Below are 15,384 nucleotides of genomic sequence, written 5' to 3' on the forward strand. Positions count from 1 at the left end.
CAAGCTCCCAGGTCCCCACAGCAGAGGGAGGGGCTGGTTACCATCGCTTCTCTCCCCGACCCCCTTCCGTGCCTTGCAAATAAAATTCCAGGGTAACTGCCCACAACTAAATAAAAGCCGCCAAGTTCAAACCAGTCAACATGTCCTTTTGGGTGCCTATTGTATACTAGAAATACAATGTCATACAATTTCATTAATTTATTCTGCAAATTTGAGTCCAATGAATGAAACAATCCCCATCTTCACAGAACATGCTTTGGTATTTCATGCAAGCCTCAGAGGGAGGATGATTAAACCTGTTTTTATAGGTGACGTTTCTGAAGCACAGAGACGTCAAGTAATCTGTTCAGGGCAACACAGTGAAACTAGGATTCTCTCTCTTTTGATTCTAAATCCTTAGAAGGTGTGGTAACCTCAAGGAAAAAGGCACAATGATTGTGTGGGGGTGTTATTTGAAGAAGGGACAGGCCTCCAGGCATGGGACCCAATACCACTCTCACTCTCCTCCTAACTGGGCTGAAAATCTGGAAGCAGAGTGACAGAGCCATCAGGAAGGTTAAAGGGCAAAAGTTACCCCTGGAATAAGGTAGCTATTTTGCTAAACACATCTACCCCTACCTCTCTGTGCTTCAGTCTTCTCATCTACAAATAGGCACAGCCACACCAGTCCCAGGGAGAAGTAAGTACCATGTATGATAAAAAATGCATAATAAAGCTTGGCGCCTGTGGCTCAAGTGGCTAAGCACCAGCCACATATACCTGAGCTGGCAGGTTCAAATCCAGCCCGAGTCCACCAAACAACAATGACGGCTGCAACCGAAAAATAGCTGGGCGTTGTGGCAGGTGCATGTAGTCCTGGCTACTTGGGAGGCAGAGGCAGGAGAATCGCTTGAGCCCAGGAGTTGAAGGTTGCTATGAGTTGTGATGCCACAGCACTCTACCCAGGGCGACAGTTTGAGGCTCTGTCTCTAAAAAAAAAAAAAAAAAGTATAATAAAAGCACCTGATAAACTGCCGAGGCACAGTTATAGTGACTAGTAATTAGTCAGGCGGGGTTGAGGGTCCCAGAAGCAGTTCCCTGACAAGAGGCCACCCCTGGAGGGAGGGGTGTGGGGAGAGGCAGGTGCAGTAATGAGGATCTGTGAGCCCGTGGTGCTCAGCAGGCCAGTGGGAGGCGTGTGTGTGTGTGTGTGTGTGTGTGTGGAGGGGACATGTGTGTTGGAGGTGGCTTCCTGCTGTAGCAATCTAGCCCCCACAATGGGATAAAATTCACTGTGTCCTGGAAGCTCTGGCTCCTTCTCGTATCAGCGTCCCTTCCAGGCTCCTCCACGTGCAACTCAGACCTTCCAGGCAGAGAGGACCTGGAGGGAGGGAAGAGAGGTGGGGGCAAGTATCTGGAATTCCTGAGACAGGAAATCATAGTCCAGACTGCTCATGGCACCAGCCTAACCATGTCCTTCACTTCCCTCTGCCCCTAGGCCCTTCTCCTCCTGGCGCTGAACCCTGTGTGTGCCTCCCTCCAGGACCAGCACTGCGAGAGTCTGTCTCCAGCTAGCAACATCTCAGGTGAGTCCCCCCAACCTACTCCTGCAAGGCTCCAGGCCACTACAGTCCCTCCTGCCCCAGGTCTCCCAAGGCCTGCACATAGACCAGACCTTAAAGTATAAGCAGCAGAGAGATTTTCTCCTCAAGGCTCCAGGCAATTCTTCATGTCACCGGGGAGTGCCCTGTTGAGCAGGATCCTGACGTTGGTTGTAAGTTTGGTGGGAAAGAAAGCTTCGGTTGGTTACCAGCACCCATTGTGGGCACAGGAGGAGCCCGCAGCAAGCACACCAGTGGCTCTCTTCCCTGCCTTAGTGAGGGCACCAGGCGGTGGCAGCTCCGCTCTGGCTGCTGGGCTGTGACTCGGGAGACACGAGGTGAGGAAGAAAGGCTGCTGCTTCCGCTGCTAATGGTGCCCAGAGTGTGATACTATATGGTGCTAACTACGTGCCGGGCACTCTTCCAGGATGTGATAACTCAGTTCTCACGAGGTCCTTTGGGGATAGCTGCCATGATCCTTCTGTGCACATAAGGAAACTGAGGCACAGAGAAGAACGAGTAAGTGCCAGAGCAGTGAGTGGAGCCCAGGCACCCCGGCTTCTGGATGTGGCCTCTAGCATGTGCGCTACATCTCCCCGACAGAAAAGACTGCGTCACTGCAGGTGTGACCAACGCCTGTGGGACTTCGCCGCTTACAAAGTGCTTTGGTATAATCATCTTATCTCACCCTCACAGGAGTTTAAAACCTGACATTTGTACAAACGAGGAAACTGAGCCACATAAGAGTTATATAACTCCTCTGGGATCACACAGCCACTAATGCCATGACAGTGGCAGGTGCCCAAAGCTGGGTCTTTTAGGGCTCCCAAAGCCATGCCTTTTCTAACTTTTGGTGTGATCTTGGGGATGGCTGCTGCCAGGCAAAACTGAAGAGGGTCCCCGACACTTGAGGGTCCTCTGGGAATTTATGTTCCTCTTCTTTTTTTTTTTTTGAGACAGAGTCTCACTATGTCGCCCTCAGTAGAGTGCTGTGGTGTCACAGCTCACAGCAACCTCAAACTCTTGGACTTAAGCGATTCTCTTGCCTCAGCCTTCTGAGTAGCTGGGACTACAGGCACCTGCCACAAGGCCCAGTTATTTTTGATTGCAGTTGTCATTGTTGTTTAGCAGGCCTGGGCCGGGTTTGACCCCACCAGCTTTGGTGTATGTAGCTGGCGTCCTACTCATTGAGCTTCAGGCGCCAAGCCGATCTTCCTGTTCATTTCTCTCCTTAAGTGGCTCCAGCTCATTAATTGAGCACCTACTATGCATCAGGCCTCATGTAAGGCACTAGGGGAACAAATAGAGGCTCACAGTCTAGTCCAAGACTCAAGTCCACAAATGCACGTGCTGTGAGGTGGAGCGTGCAAGAGGTGTGCTAGTGGAGAAGCAGATTCAAGTGTGTCAGCAGGAGGGGAGGCATTTGTTTTTAAATCTGGGCCTGCAGGGACAGGAGGCTTCTACAGCTCAGAGCAGCTGCTACCTGGGCAGCTGTTCTTCACTAGGGAGGGCCTGGAGTTAGGGGAATGACAAAGGACTTGGAGAAGACAGACTGGGTTCCCGTGCTAGCTAATAACAGGTGCTCAGTTATGTCCTGGCACAGGGCAGGGGGTACTGGCAGCCATAGGGATGTCCTCAACCCTTGAGCTTCACTTTACCTAACTGTAAAGGGTGGGGGGTAGCACCTGCCTCAAGGATCTCTTCCGAGATTAAATACACTAAGTTTTGTGGCAATATTTCACAAACTAGTGTGCCGTGCCCCTGTAGGTTATTATTACTGTTGGTGACATCAGCAGACTTAAAAAGCTTACTGTATAGCTGAATGAATAGAAGGTACTTGCCATGAATTGCTTATTACAATGGAGGTGGCAGGGAGGTTAGGATTGGGGTGGTGCAAATCCAAGAAGGCTCCCTGAAGTAGGAGGTTTCAAGGTGTATTTTAAGAGAGACTCTCAGTGTGAATTGGCAGAAAAGAGCCAGTGCCCTAAGCCAAAGCAAGAGTTGATCAAGTACCAGTAGGTGGGTTTGATGGCAGGATCAGGGGGCGGTGAAGAGGGAGGAATGGTAAGGCTGGGGAGGTACTGGGAGTCCAGAGCATCTGGTCATAAAGGCAGTTATGTTGGGCTGTGGGGAACAGGGAAGGAAGTTCTTGAGCAAGGGTCTGGAGTTCTGGGGGAGAGGGATGGGGAGGGGGAAGACCAACTTAGACACTGGGCCTGGCAGGAAAGGCCCTGCTCCCCGCTCCAACTTCTATGTCCTGGTCAGGCTCTATGAGCTTGGTTATGCTCAGGAGCAGTGACATCCCTGGGCCCATGGAGTTGTCACCTGTCCTTGGAGGCAATAATCTGTGATGAATGGTGTTCATTCCCCAGTGATTTGCACTCTATGCCCCGACCCCCAGCCTGGCCCAGTCAGCCTGGCTTTATGGCACACAATCCATCACTTTCCACAATGGCCTCTGATAACGGGCCATTTGTCTTCTGACTCTGAGACCTACTCAGACCAATGGGCACTGGTAGAGACAGATGGTGAAGGTAGGGTGGAGGGACTGGGACAGATGGATGGGCGTCTGGCCAGCGCGGGTGACACTGAGCCAGGGTCTTTGGGGGGCCTTTCACATGCCTCATGCCAGAAGCAGGGAGACGGAGGCTCCCCAGGGCTGAGGTCCCATCCTGTAGCAGATCACAGACTTGGCAATTCATAAAATCATGGCATGAATCTGACAATGCCAGGAATTAATAGAATTATGAACTAATAACCTTACAGATAAATGAAATCAGAATGGACAAGGACCTCGGGTTATCAGTTCCCATCTCCAGTCCTAAGGCATTGAATGATAGTAATTAATAATAGCTGGGGTTTATTCAGTGCTAACTATGTGTTGGATACCATCCTAAGCGCTTCAATCTCATTCAGTCATCAGAACAATGCAGTCAGGAAGTATTTTTCTCCCTGTTTTACAGAAGAGGAACCTGAGGCTCAAAGATTAAGTAACTTGCTCAGGCATACACAGTTACTAAGCCACGGCCTCAAGATTTAAAGCCAAGTGGGCCTCATTCCAGACTTTAACATCAGAACCACATTTTTTTACATGGCCACCCAGGAAGCCATGGTGCCCAGCGCTTAGCATAGTCAGTCATCTAGGGTTGCAGCATCAACCCTGCAGTTTCCTATACCCATGTTAGGTATACACATGGCCCAAAGTTTTCCTCAGCACCTACTATGTGCCTGGCACTGTGCTAGGTACTGAGGATGCAAAACCAAAGAGCCCCCAAGCCCACAGGAAGGGAGGCTCCCACCCAATTGTCCTGATATATCACACACCCTACACAGGCATCTTTCTTCTCTGCCCAGCCAAAGAGGAGGCAGCTCAACCACAAGGTGGTGGAGCAAAGACCAGGAATCTCTGCCACCTTCTCCATGGCAGACAACCCAGGCATGAGCTCTGCCCAGCCATCCCAGCAGTACATTTGTCTGAATGGGCAAGAATGTGTATTTCAGAGGCTGCCCTTGGACCACCTGCCTGCTCCCCTCTGGGCAGCCTTGGCTGAGTCCCTCCTGGGTTTAAACCAAATGAGGGGGATGGGCTTCCCAGCCAGGGCTGCTGCCAAGTGCCTGCCTACTTCGTGGTTCATTCAGAAGACCCTGATGGAAGACCCAACATAGCTCAAGACAGGAGCCAGGTTCCAGTTTCCTTGTGAAGTGATAAGCTGAGCATGTTTAGACCTTCAGCCTGATGGGAAGGGAACTACTTGGGAGAAGAAACCAGCGCCAATTGTACATGAGCATTAAATAGGCCAACTTCAAAGGGTTCTTATCTATTCATTAAAGCAACATCCCCCCACCCCCCAACAGAACCCTGATTCAACAGGCTTTTTCCAGAGGCAGGTGGGAGTCCTCATACTGTTCCCTCTCCTCCCCTCCATGCACAGCGATCTGGGGCAGTCTGACCAGTGCTGCCGCGCGCCTTTGCTGTGTGCATGTGTGGGGAAGGAGGAAGACAGAGGACTTATTTTATGCGTTCTTTAGCCTGCTTGACTTTTGGCCTGGTGTCCCCCAGGCCACCCCTCCACATGAAGGCCCACGGTGACCAGGTTGCCCCCACCCCCAACCAGGCAAGACCCTAAAGAGATTTACTGCCCTAACAATGAGGGGGTGAGCCCCTGAATGATAGGAAAGTCAGCACTTCAGGCACACACATGCCTCTGGGCCTCTGTGTTTGCCATTCCCTCTGCCTAGAATATTCTTCCCCTGCATATGCACATAGTTCCCTTGTTCCTCTAGGTTTCAGCTTAAATTTTAATTCTTTCTTTCTTTCCTTCTTTCTCTCTCTCTCTCTCTTTCTTTTTTTAAGATAGAGTTTCACTCAGTCACCCTGGGTCGAGTACCGTGGCATCATCATTGATCACAGCAACCTCAAATTCTTGGGCTCAAATGATCCTCTTGCCTCAGCTTCCCAAGTAGCTGGGACTGTAGGCCCCTACACCAACACCCAGCTAATTTTTCTGTTTTTAGAGAAACAGACAGGGTCTCGCTCTTGCTTAGGCTGGTCTTGAACTCCTGAGCTCAAGCAATCTACCGATCTCGGTTTCCCAGAGTAATCCTGGTAATCCCAAGATTACCAGCATGAGCCACCCCCATGCAGGCCAATTTTAGTAGTTTAGAGACCACCAAATTAAAATAGCACCTGTCAGTCTTCATCTCCTTGCACCACTTAGTTTTCCTCACAGTATTTCTCAGTGGTTAACAAATGTGTTTGCGTATGTAAGGGGGAGGTTGCTATCTCCCCACTAGAATGTAAGTACCATGAGGGCAGGACATTTATTTTATTCATTATTATATCCCCAGCCCCTAGAGAATTTCTTACGTAGTAAAATAGTTGTCCCTTGGTATCCATGGGGATTGGTTCCAGGGTCCCCTTGGGATACCAAAATTCTCAGATACTCAAGTCCCTGATGTTAAATGATATATTATTTGCATACAACCCATGTGTATCTTCCTATATATGGAATCATCTCTACATTACTTGCAATGTAAATAATTGTTAAACTGTATTGTTTAGGGAATAATAACAAGAAAAAAATAGTCTGTATGTGTTCAGTGCACTTTTTTTTCTTCGCATATTTTCTGTCTTTCATTGGTTGAATCCACAGATGCAGAACCCAGCCATAGAGGGCCTTGCACTTGTTAAAGAGCAGTCATTAACCCTCCCCATCTATGCCTTCCCTGACCAGGAGGGGCGCGGTGGGACAGGGAGGTGTAGAAGGCTTGGCTCCTAGTGGTAGCTGAGCTTTGTGCTGAGGTGTGTAAATTTCGCTTGGCAGTTTACAAGACTGGCTTACTTTGTTCATTCCTCATCCCAGAATTACCATATCCACCACCACCCCCTAGCCAGGAAAGCAGGAGAGATTGGACGTTTGTGGCCCTGGGACCTTGAGGTTCTGTATAGTTACCAGGCTGAGTGACACAGAGATTGACTTCCCGCCTTCTCTTCCCAGCTGGTAGATCAATACCTTCCCTCTCCCCAACACCCTTGAAATGATCTTTCGCTATACTTCTTATGACTTCTGTCTACCTCTCCCTGTTTTATCCTTAGTGTCTTGTCTCTAGTTCATCTTCCTTTCCTGGCTCTCTTGTTGCCGTCCTGGCTTTCCCCCTCCCCCTCTTTTCTCCTCCTCAAAGAGTAGTTAAGTGGATTGAATGAGTGGCACGAATATTGTAATGCAAAGCGCCCCCTCCCAGTGCCTAGTATAGCTGTGTTCAACATTTCAACACTGCCCAAGTCCACGGAACTTACGCTCCCCAGGCCCTGGCACCCCTGCTCTCCTCCTTCCCCTCAGGGCAGTGCGCCGAAATCCTGTGTGGGAGCTGCAAGCACTCCCAGGCAGGGCATGTTGCAGGAGGGCGCCGAGCCCGTGAGGCAAACCCAGGCAGGGCAGTGCCGTCTTGTCAGGAACATGGCGCCTGAGGCCTTGCCCTGCTGCCTCCTCCCTGTCGTCGACCTCTGAGGGTTTTCTCCGTTCTACTTCCACCCTGCTTTAATGCTCTCTTCTCTCCTTCCTCCACCTGCTCTGTGAAACCGCTTGGACAAGCCCACTAGTGCAAGCTTAGCTGTACTCCTGCCACCGCTCCTGATTGGCCCTGGTGCTTTGGTCACGCCCCCTGGCTCCTCCCTTTCCCCAAACCCCGCCCACCCAGCTCTAGGTTTTTTGCTCTGGCAAAGGGGGATCTTTGTCTCTGGCCAATTTCCTTTGGCTTCTCTTCTCTGTTCTTGCAGCCTCTCCTTTTCTAACTGATACAGACTTTCATTCCCTCCAGGATTTCTGCGCTTTTAACATAAAGGTCCCGCCCGTTATTGTGTTGGGGGAGGGGGGGCACCTCCCCTCAGCGTTCTTGAGCTGCAGGGGGCAGGAACCTGGGGGCCAAAGTGGGGTACTCCGGTTGGGGCCACGTGGGTGCGGTGGCAGGAGCCCTGAACTTACGTCAAAAGACCGGCTCTCTATCCACTTCTGCGTCTTGGTGCCTTTGGCTTGGTGTCTTGGACTAAGCAATTTGGGTGCTTGGGCCTCAGGTTTCTTATCTGTAAAACAGAGAGAATTAGCGTGGTTGGTGCTGTAGAATCCAAACCACAGGCTAGGGGCCAGTGGTGTTGTGCCCTGCACACCCCCATGTGGGTTCCGGTGTCTGGGAACTATGTGGGCAGGGGCAGGTCTGTGGTTGGGGCACTGAGGGTGCTGGGCATTGGCCCACACTGGGTCCTCCAGGCCAAGAAGCGCATTCACTCAGTGGCCTCCCCTTGTCCTGGCTCTGGCCTGGTCCTGGCTGTGGCTGGTGTCTGGTCCTTGCCTGCCATCTATTCTTTGCAGAAGGGGAGCAGGGAAACTGTCCAGGGAAGGGAGGAAGGGAGAGGAAATAACACACTGACTGAGAAGATGCATTAGTTCAGCACCGTTCCAGATACTGCCACACAGGACATCCTATTGTAGATACTGTGAGTGAATGAATGAGCAATGCACTGAGGAAGGCTGTGTCAGTAAATGATGTGGTACGTACCAAGCACATACCAAGCATGTACCAAGCACGTACCAAGTACTGTGCCTGGCACAGTCAGCCCTCAAATGCTGTCCCCTTTTTGCAGCCTCCTAGACTATCCCCACTCCTTATTGACATACAAAACATGATAGAAAGAGCACTGGAGTCAGAGTCCAAAACATCTGCCCGTGAGTTCTTTCACTCATTGACTCATGTCCTTGGGAAAGTCACTTAACTTCCCTGGGCCTTATTTCCTCACCCATGAAAAGGAGATAATAAGGTCTATGGGGACCAAACGAAATAGATGAAGAGGAGCTTTGAAACAGCCAAACATGGCTTATAATATGGTCCTCCCCTCCCTGTGGCACCTGTTTCTCCCAGCCCAGCCGAATCCCACCCTGGCATACCCTTGCCATGGATGGCCCTGCTTCGTCACTGTACTGCTTCCTCTACTGCTCTGTGATGACATTCACAGAGGCTCTACCGTGGCACAGCACCCAGGCTTGGCCCACTCTAGCCTCCTGACCTGCTGTCACCTCATGTCCATTAACCCCAATCCAGATTTCTTTCTCTTTCAATTAAGCCAACTTGGCCTTAAGGCCTCTGCCCCCTGAGCCCTGATTTGCAAAAACACCCTATGAATAGCTTTGATTAGAAAGAAAAAACAGCATTTGGTGCAAGTGCTGCTGAGTACTGCCCTGCGTCCAGCAGGGAAAGAAAGCCAATTTAACCCGGTGCTGTTTCCTGAGAGATTGGGGACAGGCTAATTTAGAGAGGAGATGGCAGGCGGGCCTCAGCCAGGGCTTGGCAGCTGCTAAGGCCTCAGCCCAGGCCTGAAGAGGCTGCCCCCCTTCACCTCCATTGGTTCATGACTCTCCCAGCTTGTCTGCATTCTTGTGCCAATTCCAGATTATTAACATGGGGACACTGGGTCTCAACAAGACTGGTGTGCCAACCTCACGCTGAGAGGGGCATCAAAAGACAGAGAAAGAAGGGGGCAGCCTCAGGAGGAGTGCCAGGACTGTGCCAGAGGTGCTGAGCCCCCATCCTGCCCCTACCCTCCTGAAGTGTCACTGAGGCTTCAACACAGCCCCAAACTAGCTATCTATCTATCTATCTATCTCCTCTAGAAAGCAAGTATTTGGAAGGAGACTTTGACATCCTCTTTCTAGCTTAGCTGTTTATATCTCTTTAGACTCACAGACCCCTTTGAGACTCTAATGAGAGCCATGAGCCCTTTTTCCCATTAAAATACCTATATATAACAACAAAAAAATTTTTTTATATATAACAAAATTTTTATTATATTTAGGGTCTCTATGAACCCTTGAAGCTTCTAGTAGATCAAGAGTAAGAATTTCTGATCTATCTCAACATGTTATTTTATTATAGATGAAGACACTAAGGCCCAGAGAAGGCAAGTGACTTGCCTATGGCCACACAGCAAATTAGTAGCAGAACAGAGCCCATTCTGAAGCCATAGGCCCAGACTCCAAGTTCAGTGCCCTTTCCATTCCCCAGATGGCATCTGCCTCCCTTTCCCCCTGCACAGTCCCTTTGGTGAATCCTATTTCAGGGGCCAGTACACACACAGGACAGTGTGTGCTCGGTAAGTATGGTTATCAAGTCACCTGGATGCTGGTTCTTTCCGGCAGGGCTAGGGTGGATATGGTTTGGTTCCAGAGACATGTGAGGGAGCTGGGCCAGTGGTTAGCTGGGCCCATTCCAGGGTATTCCTGTGAAGCCTCAGAGCCCAAATGAGGAGCTGAGAGAAGTGTCCTCAGGCTACAGAGCAGGGGACCTGAAGCCTGCCCAGCCTTCCTCCAAATGCCAGCCAGGACCTTAGCTTTTACTACCACTCCAGCCATCTCTGCTCCTCCACTGCTCTGGAACCCACACTGGCTCCCTAGTGCCTTAGTATTAAATTCAGATTTCTTCTTCTGTTTCCCCTGCATAGGATATGCTCATTTGTGCACTGAGGTCATTGCTCTTGTCCTGTCCCTAGTTGGCATGTGCATGTGAGCTAGTGGGAAGTTGGGCAGGACTCTGGAATGTCCTCTGCCTATCTGGGGCCTGGGAGGGGGATCTTGCTTTGCCTGACCAGCCATTTCTGCCTCCAGGACTGCAGTGCAACGCATCCGTGGACCTCATTGGCACCTGCTGGCCCCGGAGTCCTGCAGGGCAGCTGGTGGTTCGGCCCTGCCCTGCCTTTTTTTATGGTGTCCGATACAACACCACAAGTAAGGAATAAGGTGGAAGGTGGACCATTTGCTGGGAGGTGGGACAGGTTGGGGAGAGCTTGGCAGTGGGAGAAATAACAATAATAGTAACAATAACTCTTGTGGGTGTAGCTGTCATGTGCCAACGCTGAGAGGGGCATCAAAAGACAGAGAAAGAAGGGGGCAGCCTCAGGAGGAGTGCCAGGTCTGTGCCAGAGGTGCTGAGCCCCAATCCTGCCCCTACCCTCCTGAAGTGTCACTGAGGCTTCAACACAGCCCCAAACTAGCTATCTCTATCTATCTATCTATCTATCTATCTATCTATCTATCTATCTATCTATCTATCTATCTCCTCTAGAAAGCAAGTATTTGGAAGGAGACTTTGACATCCTCTTTCTAGCTTAGCTGTTTATATCTCTTTAGACTCACAGACCCCTTTGAGACTCTAATGAGAGCCATGAGCCCTTTTTCCCATTAAAATACCTATATATAACAACAAAAAATTTTTTTTATATATAATAAAATTTTTATTATATTCAGGGTCTCTATGAACCCTTGAAGCTTCTAGTAGATCAAGAGTAAGAATTTCTGATCTATCTCAACATGTTATTTTATTATAGATGAAGACACTAAGGCCCAGTGGTGGGCATCTGCACTCATTACTGGTGATTATAACGATACTCCTGGAAGACATTGTCACCCGTTATATAACAAAGGCCTCTGCAGTTCAGAGAGGTTAGGGAACTTGCCCAAGGTCAACAGCTGAAATTTGCATCCAGGTCTGACATTTTCTTCTCTAGTTGACAAACTTTAGGTTAATCTGTTTGAGCTATATCAATATTGTGGGGTAGGTCAGGACTCATCAGAATAACCCCACCATTGTGGATGAGACCCCCAAGGTCAGAGAGGTTTTGAGGCCTGCCCAGGGCCCTCCAGCCAGGATATGGGGGACACAGAGTTTTAGATCCATAGGCAGAGGGCTGAACTTGCATCCCAGGACCATAGGTGGGGTGGGGATGGGGCAGGAGTGACCCAGGGTCTGTTTGGATACTCGATCCTTATGTAAACACCTCGCTCCCCAGAGGCCCCAAACCTCCCTGACAGGCTTTGCAGCTCCTTGTTGTGCCACCTGCCTCGCTCAGAATTAATTTGCTCTCCCCTGTCAATGACTCCATCCCTGCTTATCAAGAAAGCAACACCTGCCCTAACCTATCCCAGGGTAGGGTGGGGGCCAGATCCCTGGGATTGGGTTCTCCTTTGTGGACCTTTGAGGCCTCGTGCACCCAAGTTCAGAGCCCCAAGAGGGCACCAGGGGTGACCACAGACCTTAGGTGGTTTGCTCCAAGTCTCACTGTGTGACCTCCTCCCTTATGGGCCCTCTAGCCCCTTGCCTAAAGTTCAAGAGGGCTGGATGACATGCTTCTCAGACTCCCAGTTCAAGCTCCCCAATTCCTTCTGCTCCTCATCCCCCTACCAGTTGGATTAAGAGGATTAAGGCTGGGGGCTATGGCCAAGGAGGTATGAGAGGGTCCAGCAGGGAAGAGGGGATGTCAGAGCTGGGCAGGAGGCTGGAACAGCAAGATCACACAGCCTCATGTGTCTGTACCATGTCCTGGCCATGGAAGGGACCTGGAGAGTGAGAAGAGACACTGCGAGGGGTGTGGGGACCAAGGGGAGGAAACTCAGAAAGGAAGAAGGGGACAGGGACCTCTGGACTGAGTCTGACCAGTGTTTGGGCGGGGGTGGGGGGAGTACAATAGACCAGTCTCCAAGTTGGTGGGGCTCATTTTACAATAAGGAAATCGGGACACAGAGGCTAATAATCTATCCAAGGTCACAGAGCATGGAGGCACGGTCAGAACCCCGGAACCAGAGCCCTCCCACTGTTCCACTCTTGTTGCTGTGGCCGTAGTCCTTCTGGAGTTCCCAGGAAGGAGGCAGTGTCAGGGCTGGTGCGTCAGGGGGCTTCTGGGAGGAGGCACCAGCACCTGTCAGTTCCACCTGCACACGGTTTGTCATGTTTGACCCTACCAACCCTCATTCTCCAGTGTCACTGCCCCAGCCGAAGGTTCTAGATCTGACCCTGTCACACTCTTGCTTGGAATCGCCCTTCTGTGGCTCCGCATTGCCTCCATGGTCAACCCTTCTGTGGCTCCCCATTGCCTCCATGGTCAACCCTTCTGTGGCTCCCCATTGCCTCCTTGTCCTCCTGAGTGGAGCATGGCGAGGCTTTCTGTGGTCACCACCCTGGCCACACACATTAAGCTCCCTCCACTTTCATCCCAAAGTAGGTGTTTACAGCCCTTATTGTCTGGGCATGCGCTACTTACTCCACACCCTGCCTCAAGTGGCAGCCAGGAATCCTGGGTTCATGCCTCAGCTCTGACTATAACTGGTTAAGGTACCTAGGGATCCCAGCCTGGCCCTCAGTTTCCCCACCTGCAGGATCATGGGGGGGGGGGTGTGTGTGAGCTGTCTCTGGGCTCCCTCACTCAACCCTTGTAGCTACCAGGAAAGAAGCAGAGGCAACAGTCTCTCAGTGTGGGGGCAGCACGTCAGGGCAGGGCCATAGACGCCCCTCCCATGCGCCCCTGCACGAGGTGATATGAACACACCTAGGCAATCAGAGGCAAGGGAGAGCCCAGAGCTGTCCCTAATCATTAGTCACTAATTAATTCATTCACTGATGAGGTGCTGCCAGGACTTCCAGGCCTGCTCCTTAATGTTTTCCTCCTGCTGTATCTGATCTTCAAAGGGACGGGAAGCATTTCCAAAAATATCCATTTTCCCATGATTCTTTGGGAGGACTGCTCAGCTCAGCAATTAAAGACAAGGAGGTCGCATCCTCCCTGGCAACCACTCCCCGCTTATTGGGACTGTTTCTTTCGGGTCACCTCCTTCTTCCCATCAGTGCCTTCTCCCTCTGACTGAACTGGCCTTGGGAGGGAGTCCCGGCCCCACACCCACGCGTGGGATACCAAGAGAAGCGTTGAGCACAGGGAACCTCCTCCTGCGATCTCAACCAGTAGTCCCTTTGATGGAGACAAATGACACGTTCTGAATCTCATGTAAGGTTATATAAATACTGCTCCAAGACAATAATAATAAAGATAACAGCTGATACCAGGTGCCAGGTACAGTCCCAAGCTCTTTGAACATGTTAACTGAAAATACTCAGCCTTTGCGGTAGGAGCCATTATTAAGATCATTCTAACTTATAGATAAGGAAGCTGAGGGATTCTATGATTTTCCCAAGGTCACACAGCTGGGGGGAGGGGGAGAATAGTGCCAGGATTTGACCCCAGTCTGTCTAGTCTAGGGGCGGGTTCTTAGCATCACCTTGTGCTTCCCCTCCTAAGGTAGGAACCACCCTGCACTGCCCCCACCGCCCCCACGCCCCTTCTGCCAGACCTCTGCCCCAAGCCCTCTCTTTGCAGACATTGCAGAGCAGCCTGTGTCCGTGGCAGAAGCTGGATTCCCCAGACCTCTCTGAAAACCCCACTACAGAGCCTCAGCCCTCTGTAGCTCATCCCTCATTTAGCAATTAGTAGAGAATCAGCAGCCTCTTCGCCAACTCTGCCCAAGGGCTCGTGCTGCCTGAGACTTGGGTCCACTGACAGGGAAGCTGGGCAGAGCTCTAAAAATCCACTTAACCCGATTTCCCCACTGGCAAGCTGCAGTGAGAGCAGCGCCTCAGCACAGGGCTGGGGAGGGGAGGGGGCGCAGACAGGGCCTGGCAGCCTTCCAGCCCTGGCCCGGCTCCCTGGGCAGGGTGGAGGGCAGGCATCAACTCTCCTTCCTCTTGCCCTGATGCTGCCAGCAGAGAGGCAGGCTCTTAGGCTGGTCTCCTGGGGATCTGCTGGTCCAGCCCCTCTTTATATAAGGGAGGAGAGGGGCCGAAAGTCACTCACAAAGCCCAGCCCAGCAGCAGCAGAGCCCTGCGAGCAGGCCCAGGCCTCTGGCTCCCTTGCAGTGTCTTCCCCTTTGGGGCTCCAGAATCCAGAGGCACTGGAACTTTGGTAGCTTCCCTGCCCTCTCACAGCCCTGAGGGCCTGCAGGAGCCTGCAGTAAGGGAGGCTCCTAGGGGATGGCTCAGGGTTCAGTTCCTCTCTCAGTTGCTGCCTGGAGTCGGAGCCAGAATTAACTGAAGGAAACAGGTTCAGAGCCACTGCTGTCAGAGCAGGGTACATGGTGGAGGGGGGCGACCTCTGCGAGCAGAATTTAGAGCTCCCCTGGTCCCTTCCCTACTGGGTTTTGGGACTCTGGTGCCCGAGTGGGTAGGCAGTTAGGAGGGTGAGAGGGATACTTTGGGCAGCTCTTCCTTCCCAGAGCCCTAAAGCCAGGCATCGTGTTGGCCCACAGGGCGCCTCTCTATCTCCTCACAAAGTGTCGAGCTCCGGGCTGCAGCCCAGGCTAGGGGCTACACAGAGCCTCCCCTCTGCACTCTCCTGCCTTCTCCAAGTGCCTAGGGCCAGGCTCCAGCAATCCTGGCAGCTCTCAGGGAGCAGACACCTGCCCTGTGAGACCCACCTGTGTGACATCCCTAGCACACT

The 15,384-nt window shown here is 51.5% G+C and overlaps 1 protein-coding gene across 1 annotated transcript in view; it reads left to right on the top strand.

Annotated features, from left to right (window-relative positions):
• The window catches only part of CRHR1 (corticotropin releasing hormone receptor 1), a 48,789-nt gene that overhangs the window by 19,601 nt on the left and 13,804 nt on the right, over nt 1-15,384 (top strand). Inside the window, exons 2-3 of the mRNA XM_053570340.1 lie at nt 1,478-1,565; nt 10,733-10,852. Of these exons, the coding sequence (XP_053426315.1) occupies nt 1,478-1,565; nt 10,733-10,852 (208 nt within the window). The remainder of the gene's footprint in view (nt 1-1,477; nt 1,566-10,732; nt 10,853-15,384) is intronic.

Source organism: Nycticebus coucang, chromosome 18 (genome assembly GCF_027406575.1).
Source record: "Nycticebus coucang isolate mNycCou1 chromosome 18, mNycCou1.pri, whole genome shotgun sequence".
In the NCBI taxonomy this organism is placed as follows: domain Eukaryota; kingdom Metazoa; phylum Chordata; class Mammalia; order Primates; family Lorisidae; genus Nycticebus; species Nycticebus coucang.